The sequence below is a fragment of the Polistes fuscatus genome, unplaced genomic scaffold (assembly GCF_010416935.1).
Source record: "Polistes fuscatus isolate 324 unplaced genomic scaffold, CU_Pfus_HIC Scaffold1, whole genome shotgun sequence".
NCBI classification, from domain to species: Eukaryota; Metazoa; Arthropoda; class Insecta; order Hymenoptera; family Vespidae; genus Polistes; species Polistes fuscatus.
The window spans coordinates 9,913,738-9,929,559 of NW_025112997.1; the positions used below are offsets into that span (position 1 = coordinate 9,913,738).

A 15,822-nucleotide genomic window follows, 5' to 3' on the forward strand; every position below is an offset into this window, starting at 1 on the left:
ATGTCATAAGCTAAACTGATTGTGAAACTAAAGTCAGATCGTAGTTAAAGGAAAACAACAAGCTGATTGATAGAATTTTATTTATAGAATATCTAAAAAGGTTTAATTTGAAATTAAATTTAGATTGTTTGATGATTTAAAATTTCTTATTTCCATTCACTCTTAATTTAGAATAAGGTATAATTCATACAAAAATTTAATCGGTATTTGTTTTTATCGATGATCAATTAATATGAATATTTTATATATTTTAATTAATTAAATTTCAATGTTAAATCATATTTGGTTAAAATTGTTTATTACAATCGTTAAAAGTATTTTTATTGATATTTTATTATTAATTTTGACCGTTTAATTAAAATTATTTATATATATATATATATATTACTTATATAAATTATTTATATATATAAAAATAATTAAGTTAATAATCTTATTTATAAAATAATAAATATTATAATTTTAGGATAAAAAGTATTAATATTAATTAAATATTAATTGGAAAAATTGGAAGATAATCAAGTTATATAGTTCACCTAGTATAAACGTTTATGTACATATTACTAAAAAGTAATAGAAGTTATTATAAATGAAAATATTAATAATACAAAGATTGAAGCTTTAAAATGAATATTAATTAGAAAAAATTGAAAGATAATCAAGTAATGATAATTTACGGTTCTCCTTGTATGCAGATATATATGTGTATTAATAAATAACATCATTACAGGGAATTAAATATAAAGATATTAAATGTGAAATATTATTATTACGATGGAATATTATAATTAAATCTATATTAGTTGGAAAAGATTGAAAGATTATCAAGTTTGACGGTTCACCCAGTACGCAAATATATATGCGTATTAATAAACAACATGATTACAGGGAATGAAATATAAGATATTAAATATTAAATATATATAATTATGATGAAATATTATAATTAAATAATCAAATTAATTAGACATAATATTTATTGATAATCAAGTTAGACAGTTCACGCTGCATAAAAGTTTATATGCGTGTTACCTCTCGTGACGCGATGAGGAAGACGAATAAGAAGAAGAAGGATAAGAATAAGAATAAGAAGAGATAGCTTACGGAAGCAGAAACTGGTAGGGGTCTAGAAGGCTTTGCCAGTGGCGTTATAACCACCCACCGACTAGTTTTGCCCGGCAACTCAAAACGACTAGCACGTCCTCGTGCCGAGCTTTTCTCGGTGCTCTTCGGTATCGACGAAACCGTAGAAACTTATCGACCATAAAGAGAGAAAGAAAGAGGAAAAGAGAGAGAGAGACAGAACCAAAACGAAAAAGAGAAAAAGTACGAGAAAGAGAGAGAAGAAATTCTACTTTCTGCTTTCTACACTTTTGCAAGCTCACGAAAATCTGTAGAGGGAATTCTTCAAAGCCAACTTGAAAGCCCGAAGCAAACATGGTGATCGATGTTTCGCTTTCGCGAAGGGGAACTCGAGCGCGTTAAGATGCATTTTTCCGTACCGCCAAACGTCATGATTCATGAGATCAAGAAATGAGAAAATGAAGAGAAGAAAGTTTATTCCTTTGGTCATTGTTATATTATTAGAAAGTAATCATAAATGTGAAGGACCATGATTAAGACAATAACATAATCCAAATTTTTGTTCGTATTTAAAATCATTAATAATCATTTGGAAAATAGTGTTTATTTTGTACACGGTTAAACAATTGGATTCGATGACAAATTGAATGAAGTATTGGTCATTGATTAGGAAACAATTGTTTGAAATTGATTTTGAAAAAGAGAATGAGGATTACGAAAGGTCATGAGCATAATGCAGAGAAGAGAAAAAGGTCGAACACGAAAGGATGAAAAGGGAAGTACGTTTGATTTTTCGATACTACTATTTTTCTATACTATATTTTATAAAGAAAAATCGTCATAATTTTTGTTTATTATTTTTATTTAATTGGTTCAATATTATCTAATATTATTGATAAGTATTTGCAGTAAAATAATTTGTAATTTCGTTATCAATATTTAGTGAATTTAATAATCAGTGAATATTTTTGTTAGCATAAATTTTAATATGTAAGTATTTTAAATAGATTATAGAAATTTATAATAAGAACAGGGTTGCGTCAGTGTTGAGATCTAGGTTAAATTTTGGTATAAGTGAATATATATATATATTGTTATAATTACTTAACTTTGATTTAAAATACTGATAAATTATTGCCAGTCATATTTATTAGTATAATATAGACCACTTATATTGCATACTAATATCTAGTTATAAATTCTGATTGTCTATATTTAAAATACTAATAAAGTATCATATTCAAATCTTTTACTTGAAATGCTGAGAAATTATTACATTTACAAATATTTTAATTAAAATATAGTTTAGGTATTTATTATAATAGCATGTATCACTTATAATTCATACTGTTATTCTATTGTAAATACTGAACATATATAATTATAATCAAATATTGACAAAGTATTATACTCAAATATTTAACTCAAAGTATTGATAAAGTTTCATAAACAAATATTTTATTTAAAATACTAAAGATTTTAGTATTTATTAGTATTACATTAAAAACTTATTTTATCTATACACTGAGATATTTTATTATAATTATTATATTATTTAAATAAACGATATTTTATATCGTAAATCGTATATATATATTAATGGAAGTTATTAAAATATATAAAATTTTTGTAAAACATTGACAGTAAATATTAAAAAAGAAAAAAATACTAATTCAATAAATATTAGAACTTTCATATTTAAATTTTCTATTCATATTTATTCTTTCTTACTTTTTTCGTATTATTTTTTGTTGCTTCTTTTACATATCGTTTTACTCGTTTATACTTTTCATTTCTTACAACGACACCGTCGACTCTCAACATTTATACACCGATAAAGATCTCTAATTACGCGAAGTCCCATTCTACCCGTTTAATTTTCCCGCGTCAAAGTTTTCGCGTTCTAGTCAACGTCGCTTGGGCAATGTTGAATTTTAAGCAAAAGAACTAGAAAGCTAAAAAGAGACAGGGAAACAAAGATAAAGATAGAAAAAAGGAAAAGGAAAGAAAAACTCGACAGATCTTTTATAATGTCGCGAAAGCTAGACTACTCGTTAAAAACTTTTTCGGTCGAATTTTAAACAGTTACAAGCGACAGGATTAAAGAAGTCGTGATTTCGACCATGTTTTAATAGAACAATGTGTAACACTAGCAAAACCAAACCGACACCATTTTTCCTGCCATACATATACAGACACACGCGTACATAAAAAAAAAATAAAAATTAGATATAGAAACATATAAAAGTTTATACACGATAAACCTTGTCACCTGATTATCTTTCAATTCTTTACAAATATTTACAATATTATTATTATAACTAATATTAAATCTTTACTTTATATATTTGTAATGTTACTCTAAAAACTCGTATTATTTATTTTTATTCTTTGATACAATTTTCTTTACTGAAAATAGAAAGGAGGTATCCTTTTCTTAGAATATGCCATTGAAATTATCGGTTATTGACAAAATTAGAATTATTAAAAATACATTATTCGAGAAAATTTCAATCTCTTATAAATATTTAAATGCTATTACCATTACTACAATTGTGTAAATCAAGTCAGAAGATAGAAATATAATTTACCACCATGAGGGTCACAGGTGACTCTCAATAAAATAAATGTATTATACACGTGATTACACACTTTAATTTATCTGTTCGAAATAATAATTCAATAAAATATGTAACGCATGATAACAAATTCCTGATAAACCATATAAAATTTACGTTATACTGAACATATTCAAAAACAAGAAAGAAATAGATGATTGAAAAAGTTTATACTGGGCAAATTATGTAACCTGATTATCTTTCAATGTTTTACAACTGATATTTAAAATAATAATTAATAACTAATATTCCAACTCATGATCAATGTGTTTGCAATACTTTTACTATAAATTTTTATTAATTATATTTTTCAATATTAGATAAAAAGTTGTTTATTAAAAATAAGAAGAAAGCATCGTTTTCTCATAAATTAGTTCTCGTTTCCTCTCTCCCTCTCTCTCACTCTTTATTTTCTTTCTTGAGTTTCTGAATAATACGTAAAATCGTTCGTTGCGGGGTAAGGAAACTTTGGATAATGGATAAAACACTTTCCACCCTCAACCCTCTCTCTATCTTGCTCTTTCTATCCACTTACCTACTCCCACCCACTCCCCCTCTCAACTCTCCTTTCTTTCTTTCTTTCTTTACCTCATACTCTTCGAGCAGTTGTTACCTCACGGCGACGTTCTATGGAAAAACTTTTTAATATCTTTCCTCTCGTTGCGTAAGAAAGGAAAAGACAAGATAATCGCCACGGGGCACCAGGTGGATATGAGTTTCGTTGATAGAATCTGCGTAATCTCACAATGTTCCTTTTATACTTATTTCCTCCTTTTATTTCCTTTCCTTTTTTTATTTTTTTTTTCTTATTCATTCTTTTACTTTTCCTCGCTTAGTGTATTGTACGATTAAAATGGGTGCTACGTTTAGGCCAAGTTCAAAACGAATAAATGAAGAAATGAGAATAGGATAAAGAATGAGAGAGATAGAATATCTATGATGAAATCCATCATGAAAGAATATGGAAGAAAAAGAAAAATAAATGAAACGTTCCGATTCAGTGATAATAATAAATAGTGTTTATGATTTTTCTTTTTTCTTTTTTGAACGTTTCTTTATAAATCATTGATATCTAATATTTATTAAATTAAACAAATATTATTAATATTTTTCCTTGTTTTTAAGTATTGAAAATTGGTAGTATCAGTAAAAGAGTTTAGAATTTACAAACGATGTGAACAAGAAATTAAAACAAGAGATTTTTGCATGGTTTCTTCGTGAACTATTAATATGAAACATTTATTAAATTAAACAAATATTATTGATATCTTTCCTTGTTTTTGAGTATTGAGAATTGGTAATACCAATATCAAAGTAGCAAATCTTTAGTTTCGAATCGATACATGCTATTTTAGAACTCACGTATTCATATATTCGACATGAAAGGTGGAAACACGATGACGACATGTAAAGATCCGACGTTTCGATAGATATGTTATAGAGATATACCACAAAAATATTTCCTATCGTCTCTAGAACGAGATATGTAACTGACTGCATTTCTGCACTCCACTACGACGAGCGTTGGAAGCTGAAGAAGCAGCAAAAGAAGAAGAAGAAGAAGAAGGTGAAGAAGATGTTCTCGCGTTGCGAAAGCACGTGACTTCACAAGAACAAAATTAGCATAAACCAAGATAGAAAAAGAGAGAGAGAAAGAGAAAGAGAGAAAGAGAAAGAGAAAGAGAAGAGAAGAGAAGAGAAGAGAAGAGAAGAGAAGAGAAGAGAAGAGAAGAGAAGAGAAGAGTCTGCCGGCCCCGAAAACGAAATTCTCGGAAAAGTTCTAGCACTCGTTGACAATAACTATACCGAAATAACAATAAAGTGTCTTTGTGTGTGTGTATGTATGTGTTGGTTGGTCGGTTGGTAGGCAAGTTTTAAGTCCTCGTACGGCTAATAAAACGCCTCACGGTGCGGAAACGCATCCTACGATTTTCTCCTTGCCTGCTTTCTTGCTTACTTTCTTGCGAGATATGCAGAACGGTAAGTGTCGTGCTTTTGTGCTCTCCTACTTTCTTACTTGCTTACTTATTTTGAAAAAAGAAAGATATATATATAGAATGTCGGGTGCACGTGCATAAAGTGCTTAAAGTGTGTATCATAGAACATGCGCTTAAAAGTGGAATTTCATGAGCGTTTAAACGGTTCATAGGTTTTATTATGGTAATCGTTCGTGACGTTACATTTAGAGTTTCTCGTGTCTAGAGAGATTTTAAGTATTATTTAGATTTAATATAATTTAGAACAATTTAAATCCACAATTGTAAAAACTTGTAATGATTAATGATTTATATTCATGTCGAGTAAATTTTCTTTTGAAGATTTTTTCATTAATTTTTGAATTTTTTATTTATATTAATATACTGATCAACGAGTAATTAATTAACAATCAATTTAGCCTTAAATTTTTCTTTATATTTGAATAGCGTTGATCGATTTCAAGCACGTTTTTCGACGATTACATATTTTATTTTTAGATATCTGACTACACAGGCCTAAAATTTAATCAATTAACTACAAAAAGTATCTCTATCTTCTTTTTTCTAAAATTGCATTGTTGCCGAGTTATTCAAAGCCGAATATTGTCAATGGATTAAATTGACCCCGTGTACACTTAATGATTCGCTAGGAAAGTGTGCACACTAACAATAAGAATTAAATAGCATTAAGGATTGTAAGAAATCTGAATTCAAATATATGATAATTTATAAAAAAGATATCGTATTAATTTCTACAATGAACTAATTATTTATCATTCCAAGATGTAGCTAAAATCTCACATAACAGAACATTTACAGTACAAAATAGATTTATTCGATTGGAAATATCAATTTCTAGGTTCTAATAAGGCTAAGGCATGTTGCGATATCTTTGAAATAGGGAATAGGGGCGACAGGGGAGAATAAGAGTAAGAAATGAATAATTTGGTGTGAAAATTTATGATAATTATTAACATGATGCAGTATCAGTTAATATGATACAAAGCTAGTTTCAAAAATGTTTTCAATCTGAATATATAGATATCAAAGATTCACGTCGTTCTGATCGACCAATCAGTGATAAAATTAATAAAATGATAGAAAAAAACTCAACAAGATAAAAAATTGATGAAGTAAGGAATTAAACATCGATTACATCGAAGGTTTAAAATCATTTAAAGAAAATTAGATATAAAATATGAAAGAAAAAAAATTATTTGATTTACACGTTTTAATATACGAACGAAACATTTTACCAAACCCTATATATCCAAACTGCATTTAACTAATTATTAATCATTCATAGCTAAAATTCCACGCAACTTAAATCGAATACCACTGAACATTTTCGCTGAGAAATAGACCCATTTGATTCGAGATATCGATTTCTAGGTTCTAATAAGACAAAAGCATGTTGCGGTGTCTTTGGAATGGGGTTGAGGAGATAGAATAGAAGGAAGAGATGCATAGATAGGAGTGGGTGGATAACTCGAACGGGTTTGGGAAAAGGGGATGATCGAGACATTAGCGTGGTTTGTTGCAGCTAGAAACTATAGTTCGATCCTCAAACTCGCACCTGCGACGTAAGAGAAGTTACCCAAAGGAACGTAACTATGTCTATATAGATCGTTCCAAACCGAAGAGGCCGGAACATTTGAGTTCCATGAGAATTCTCGGAAGGAAACTAGAAGAGAGAGAGATAGGTGTGGGATGGGGGAGGGGTGGGGGTTGGTAGGCAGTAGGAATGGAGTGAAGGGTGAAGGGGGTGAAGGAATGGGAAGAGACAGAGGTCTTGAAGATACTCTCACGATGATGATGTTAAATCTGCTTCTCCTGGTTGACGTCATCCCTCTCGACACTTTATTAATGCTAAAACTCATTCCAGTATCGTTCGAAACTCTGAAGGATACTTTGCTTCCCTCCTCTCTCATCTTCATCTCGATGTACCCTTTAAAGTTTATTATTTTGGTTTAATAAAGAACAATAAACTTTTAACAAGATATTAATTAAATGCAATTGTTGAGACGTTTTCAATAAACGTAAAATTGCTAGTTAGTCATATGAGTATTCGTATTCTTAGAAATGCTTTTTCTTTTTTACCAACAAAACCTATTTCATTTTCTTTATTTTTTTATTCAAATTCTGACTACACAGGCTTAAAGTTTAATCAACTTACTTCAAAAAGTACCTCGTTTTCTTTTTTGGGTCGAAAAGTGCATATTTGCCAATTTGTAGAATTGACATTATGTACACTTGGTAATTTCCTACGTAGGTATGCATCTAAGGGTTAATTTAAAACAATTAATTGAAATATATGTATATATTTTGAAAAATATATATATTATTTATAATATAATATAAAATTATATTAAATTTGTATATTAAATAAATATGTAATTTATATATCGGAAATAATATAAATTTTGTTTATATTTTAATATATTTCAAAATACATAATTTAGATATTTTTAATAAATTTTTTAAAAAATATATATATGTTTTTTTTAAACTGGATATTTTCTTGTAATACAATATTTCCAAATTCTTATACGCTGAAACATATTTTAGGATTATTCAATTCTTCAATCGATATCAATTTTATTGTAGGAATGCATTTTTATTTAAGAAGTAAAATTTGACATAACTGATAAAAGAATTGATCTTACAAGAATTCCTAATCGTCTCAAAAGTATTATAAAAATACAAGTGAAGGTCAATCAAGTAAAAAAAATATTAATAATATTAGATAAAAATTAATTAATAAAGAACAATATAGCCTTTCCCAGTTCTAAGAATCACCGTGTATACAGAGTGTCTTGTAACTTACTGTAACTGTTTAATTGTACCTCCAATTACAGGACACCCAGTATGTGTTTAATCCACAAACATGCATACATGCACGTATGTGGCTATGTATGATCTGTATTGATGTAAGTATAAGCGTACAAAGCTTTTATGGCCAGTAGAATTTTGACAGGACTGAAGAATTATCGTTTACGTTAGTGTAGTAAAGAATAATACACGCATATTCACTTGTGTCTGTGTTCTCGAATACAGCAAACTTTCATAGAATTTTGTATGACGTTGTCTCTCTCTTTCTCTCTTTCTCTCTTGTTTCATGCTTTAAATAATTACCATCATAGGTATTTTTAACACGTGGATCATCCGTTAACGTCGGCCAGTTTCGTGGACCTTCTCCTCTTATGTTAGATCACTTTTCAGGGACATTTATAAATTGACGTTAAACAGAAAACTGAGAAAATTCTTGGTAAAGTTTTCATCTTCCTGTGACAAAGTTTTCGAAGAATTTTCATTTTATAAAAGATTCTTCTTATCGTCCTTAATCCTCGTCCCTTCTTATCGTTCATAATGTTTCATTATTTTTGGATTATGATATTTAAGTATCTTGGTATATAAGATTTATTTGATAAAACTATTTTCATCCTGAGTAATTAAATGATGTGAACTAAAAACGTTTAACATTAAACTTGATAAGTTAAATGTGTGACCGATTATCAATTATGAATTTTATTAATCAATTCTATTGCTTTTTCTTATTTTTTTATCTTACTTGAAATGATTTTTATATTGTTTAATTATTATTCAAAAATAATTTGTTTAGTTTTTTATTATTTATACTAGTTAACAAATTATTGAACTATTATTTGCATTCGAGTTAAAACAAAAATATAACTTTTATAGTAAAGTAAAAGTAAACAAAATATTTTCCATTAATAGAAAATTTTTAATCAACGATTACAATTTTATTTTTCTTAGGATAAATTTAATATGAGCTTTTGAAGTGACACTTATTTAGCGAAGATATGTCAACTATAAGATGTGACGTAAGTGTAACGAAAATAAAACGAAAAAAAAGAAAGAGAGTCATATAAAAATAGAATAAAAGAGAGAGAGAGAGAGAGAGAGAGAGAGAGAGAGAAAGAGGGAGAAAGAAAGAATGTTCTATTTGAACACACACACACACATGTGTGGAATTTAAATATAAAATTATTAAAATATAAAATTGTATGAGTCCTTATTTAAGTACATTTAATTATGTTGGATAAGTTGGCCTAATTGATGTTAAATTATATTACGAGTATTTCTAAATTGTTTATAATTTAATAACAATGTTTTGATATAATTAGAAATATAATCAGTAAACCGCATAATTTTTTATAAGTTAATAATGCATTAAATACTACAAGCATATTTTTTTGTTTTTAAAAAATGATGAAATAATATTTTTATAGAAATGAAATATTTAAAATATTTTACAAAATAATTTATTAATAATTCTTCGAAATTTATCTTTATTTATTTCTTATTTTAATTACTATAGGTAATTTATTTGTGTAGTATGAAAGGAGAGTTTTTTTTAGAAACTGATGAATTGGAAATTTTTAAAAATTCTATTTTTATAGAAATAAATTATATGAAATATTTTTAATATAATTTTCTATAAAAAAAAATGTTAGAAATTTATTTCTATTTCTCTCTTTTTCTATACTTAAAGTTCGTTGAAGATACAAAAAAGTAAAAAAGATTCACTTCAATCGTGTGATATTGTCTGATAAAAACACAATTAATTGTTTCTATAAAAACCATCTCATTCCCATAAATTTCGTATTCAAACGTAGCTTAAATTTTACTCTTCGTGGTTCACCCACCTGAACAAAATTTATGCTCGAGCATAGCTTAACTATAATCTTATGTTAGAACAAATCTATAAATAATTCGTTCCCTTTTTCCTTTTTTCTGTATCTTAAACTAATGATTATACTGTAGACGCGATTTTTTATTCAAGTAAAAAACAATAAAGTTTTTGGTAGATTAAACGTCAGTGTTGCGTCAAAAATTCATGAAATTCCGGAGCAATTAAATCGAGCGAAAAAAAGAAAAATGTATTAAAAAAGAGAGAGCAATCTCATCTAAAAATTAGTTTCTGGGAAATTCCTTCCGACGTTTTAATAAAGTACAATGTTGGGTCTGTCATAAAAATAATAATTTTGAACATAGAAAAAATAAAAAAAATAAAATTGAGAATAGAATGAAAAAAACCAACAAAGTTCAATTTGTCATATAAATAGTCCCTTTTTTGAAAGTTTCTTTTATGAAAATTTGTATAAAAAAAATTAAAATAAAGAAAATATTAGAAAAGCAAGGATAGAATAAAAAATAGAAAATAAAATTGAATTTGTCGTAAGATTATAGTAAGTATACGGTATTACTGCGATTAAAGTTTAAAGTTGAATAACCTAACGAAAAATAATTATTCTTTCCTTAAACAAAATTTAGGTGAATACTCAATACCTAGAATAATAAAAAATACTTAATGATAACCAATGTGTACTTTTTATTTGCATTACTTATTCATTTTTACATCCATAATAATTGGCACACAATTGCAGTAATACACGTATACAGTATTATTTATTAATTGTTTTTTAATTTTATTTAAATATACTTTTATTATTTTATATATATATATATATATATAAAAACCTTTATATAAATTTTTATTAAAATAATGTTACATAATGATTGTTAAAAACAAAAAGAATCGATATCTTCCATCAACTATTCAAAATATATTTTTTAAGACTTACCCTAATTACTTTAAAGAATATTTCAACAAAATAATAGAAAAACAAGGATAGAATGAAGAAAATAAAATTAAAGAGAATCATAAGACGCAAAACGGCGAAGTCTCTAACCCTCAACATCGAAATGGAAAATATCTCGTGATTTATGAACCCTTGGCATAACCGCCGACTACATAGAACGTTCGTCATTCTGTCAATGGAATATGGCTGCCCCGTGGCGATAGTCTCGTATACACAACTTTAAATTCTACCACCCTTTTGGAAAAGGAAACAACCTGTAACGCGTCTCGTTACGATCCAATTTTCGATAGGATTGTTATCACCCAATTATATTCAAAAACATTGTGTACATTCTGCAACGGTGATTAACAATCAGAAAACCCTTAGGCCGGATACAGTCCTTTAGAACTAATTAGTAACAACCTACAGAAACATTGCACTTCGTTAATAAAAATATAACTAACTTTATTTTTACTATTATTTTAATAAAAACTACAAAAAAATAAATCATTGTTTGGATGGTTAATGAATACTAAATTCTTTTAAAATATGTTTTCCAATGTTGGGAAAAAGTTTATGAAAATAAGAGCAAAGTAAATTTTTATTTTAAATAATAAACAGTGTGCTATAATTTAATATTTTTTTAAATAATATATTAATGTTTCATAATCCTAAGGATAATGATTACTGTTCATATTTTATTGTTAATAAATAAAAGTCTTAACTGGCAATTTTTTTTGAACATTCATGAGATTTATACTATTTTATAAGTATAGTGAATTTGATACACAGTTTTTGATATTTGGAAGATTATTAATGTGTAGCCTAATTTTTTAGAGTCAAATAAATTTGATATTTAATATATTGCATTTATGATAGTTCATATGGAATATTAGGTTTTTAATATACTGTAGGACAATGATTGTTTATCATTGGTGTTTACACACAGGAATTAAATAAATAAATATATATACAAAATTGTTAGAAATAAACTGCAGATTTTTATACTAAAGCATATTTTAATATTTTAAATTAATAATACAATATTAATTAATAAGCACATATGCAAATATGTATGATTAATTTGGTTATCATTAATCAAATTTGGTAAATTTGATTGAAATTGGAATAGATAAGCAATTAATACTATGTTGAAATCTCATTATGATATGAGATATATCATTATTATGAAAACAAACTATAATGTTTAGACACACATTAGTAATAATATCATACTGTAAAACATTTGAATTCATAACATAACATAAAATAAAACCTAAACCTGTTTCAAATTTGAGGTGTTTGAAATATTTCCACCGCATTTTATGTATTTACTTTCTACTGTACCTAAATATTGAAAAAAGAAAAAGAAAACATTATCCGAAAAAAAGTGTATCAAAAATTTCTTTAAAAATATGAATGTTTCCTCATATTTTGACACGAAATTCAACAAGCTAAAAATTCAATAAATCATTCGCATATTTAAAGTGCATAAAAATCCATATTTTAATGAAACAACGTGATAAACTCTCGTTTATTTTAGCAAAGAAAATTTCTTTTGGTATTAGTTAGCTCGAAAATAGTAATAGACTGAAATTGGAGGTCGAGAAGATCGTGCATAATTTTCACCGAATTTTCACGATAATAAATCTCATGATTTGCTGTTGCATCTTCCTGGTGTGCTCCTAGTAGCAGCAATAGAAGCAAAAGCAGAAGCAGCCACGCAACTACTTTGGGCAATTTTGGCTCCCAGTGTAGGAGAGCTCGGTCTGTTAGTGATAATCTACATGGGATATTGACTTGATCTAATTTTGGCCGGCTGGCAACGGACGGATGGACGTCGGTGTCACGTTCGATTATATCTACCAGCACTCTCTCTCTCTCTCTCTCTCTCTCTCTCTCTCTCTCTCTCTCTCTCTCTCTCTCTCTCTCTCTCTCTCTCTCACTCTTGGTTATCGTCTGTCCAGTTTACCAGACCTCGAATGAACTAGTAATTAACGCGATGAACCGTCTATCACCGGCAATATGCCATCAGCTTGTCTTGCTTTAAGCATAAGCGTACTAGTATACATGTTGCAGAGAGATGATAAAAATGGAGATTTGATCAAATCCCTAAGGTAGATGATCAATTCACGAAAGATGTTAAAACAATTCTGTGGGGTGATTTCTTCTTGATTTAACTGTTTTAGCGAAAAGATGAAATAATATTGTTTAGATATTTAAAGTATTTATTTAGTAAACCATGTATTATTAAATCTGGGATAGGTAATGCAACAATAGTCATTGAAACACAAATTATTTATTCGAAACTAATTAACAAAAGAAATAAGTACTTAAGCTGATAATTTTGAGAACAAAAAGGATATTTTTAGTGAAATTTTAAACATTTTTAATGAATGTAATTAATAAATAATAATTTTCATCATTTTTATTAAAACACGTTGTTGATTTGTGGCTTCTCATAGAACTATGCGAGTCCTGACTTGTTTATTTCATCTTTTCACTAAAACAATTAAGGAATTTGATCAAATCACTTACTTTCTTCAGGAAAATCACCCCACAGAGTTGTTATTACATCTTCCGTGAATTGATCATCTACATTAGAGATTTGATCAAATCTCCATTTTCATTATTTCCCTGCGACATACATATTGTACAGAAATGTTCACATTTGTATTTATCTGGATAATATTTTTAAACAATTTTAATCAGTATTTTATTTAAATGAATGGTGTCAATACATATGAATATTTAGGTCGATATAAGTATTAATTTGTTGGTGTTTGAAATAGATGGTCAGTACTAAAGGGTTGCATCAAAGTTGCTTCAAGGCTTATATAGGATAAATATTAATATGTTATTATAAGTTTTGACTATTTATTAAAAATATACTAACCAAAATCGCTCACACACATGCTGATCCTATAAGTAACAGTAAAATTTTAGATGTTTTCGCAATTATTAAAATTTCCTAATGATGATAATAACTATATTCTTTATATATAAATATATATAAAATATAATATATATATTATTAGATATAAATATATAATTATAATATAATATACTATAGTATTATTATATTTTTTGTTATATGTATATAATAAAAAATATATTATAATAAATTATATAATACTATATATTATATATATTGATAATGAAAATAATAATAATAATAATAGTGTTAAATTATTAATATATTGATTGTAATAAAAAAAATGATTATCATAAATAATAATAAATTAAAGAAAATAAACCCAATAAATATCAGTCAAATTATATTCTTCAAAACCAATAAAATTTCCATACTTAAGAGAAAATAAAATTAAACGATTGATCAAAAGAAATGAGAGAAAGAAGAAACAAAAATGCACCAAAAAAGAAAACGAAAAGATATTTAAAAAAAAGAAAATAATAATAAAAATCATAGCAATAGGATTAATCAAAGGCATTAAACGTAGAAAAGCACCGTGTCGAATGAAAAGTAAAATACACCTCCCCCTCCTTCTTTCAAATTTTATCGTTGCGGCAGAGCATTCCATCCATTGGAAGTGCGTTTAATGGTCGTTTTGGTTTACTGCCAACATTGTGGATTAGCACTCTACCGCTCCATTTGTTTATCATCATCATCATCGTCTACCTATGAATCATCCCAAATGTGGATTGCCTCTCGTTTAACCATCGAGGATCGAAATACCCTCGATCTTCCTACTAAAGTGCCAACATTATTCCTCTCTCTTCTTCTCTCTCTTTTCTCTTTTTATCTCTTTTTATCTATATCTTTTTATCTATATCTTTTTATCTCCCTGATCATTCGCATTATTAATGGTCGATTATAATGATGAATGGAAAAAACACGTCTTTCCGAAACGATACGTTCCAACAATAATATTGTAAAAATAAATAAAAGTAAAAGAAAGAAAAAGACAGGCAAAGCAAAGAAAGAAAGAGAATAAGTGAATGAATAAAAAAGAGAGAAAATGAGTGAGTGAGTAAACAAGAAAGAAAAAGAGAAAAAGAGAAAGAGAGAGAATAACTGAGTGAATAAGTAAGTGAATAAATGAGAGAAAGAGAGAAGATATAAGAAATCGATCGAAAAGAACGTTTCTTTTTCCTAATGAATGTAACTACAGGATCCGTGTTACTTGGAAACTGAATTATACCAACAAATTCTTTTCAATATCCTAAGAGAATCCTGAGTTCTACTTCAAAGTCTACTACAATGGAATATACAACTCAAAACAAGAAAGACAGATAGAGAAATGAACTAACAATAAGAGAGAAAGTGAAAAAGACATGAAGAGATACAAAGAGGGAAAGAGAGAGAAAAGAATATAAAGAAATATATATATAAATATATACATATATATAGAGAGAAATAGGTGGAAAGTAATAGTAAGTGAATGAGTAAATATAGTTAAATATATGTGTAAAAGACACAGATAAAGAGAAATAAGGAAAAACGAAAAGACAGAGAAAGAAAAACATAAAGAGAGAGAGAGAGAAAAGAAAGAAAAAAATTAATAAAGATAGAAAAAA

At 27.3% G+C, this 15,822-nt stretch overlaps 2 protein-coding genes across 6 annotated transcripts in view; one reads left to right on the forward strand and one right to left on the reverse strand.

Annotated features, from left to right (window-relative positions):
• Positions 1–15,822, reverse strand: part of LOC122519926 (tyrosine-protein kinase transmembrane receptor Ror) — a 375,163-nt gene that overhangs the window by 254,295 nt on the left and 105,046 nt on the right. The window lies entirely within an intron of this gene.
• The window catches only part of LOC122519944, a 35,804-nt gene that overhangs the window by 11,979 nt on the left and 8,003 nt on the right, over positions 1–15,822 (forward strand). The window contains exon 1 of one of the 3 annotated variants that reach the window (XM_043639784.1): positions 1,110–1,862. The exons of 1 other annotated variant lie outside the window; for it this stretch is intronic. In XM_043639784.1, coding sequence (XP_043495719.1) covers positions 1,808–1,862 — 55 coding nt within the window. In that variant the 5' untranslated portion in view covers positions 1,110–1,807. Of the gene's footprint in view, positions 1–1,109; positions 1,863–5,451; positions 5,682–15,822 lie in introns of those variants that run through there. One more of the 3 variants, XM_043639794.1, reaches the window with a different exon arrangement.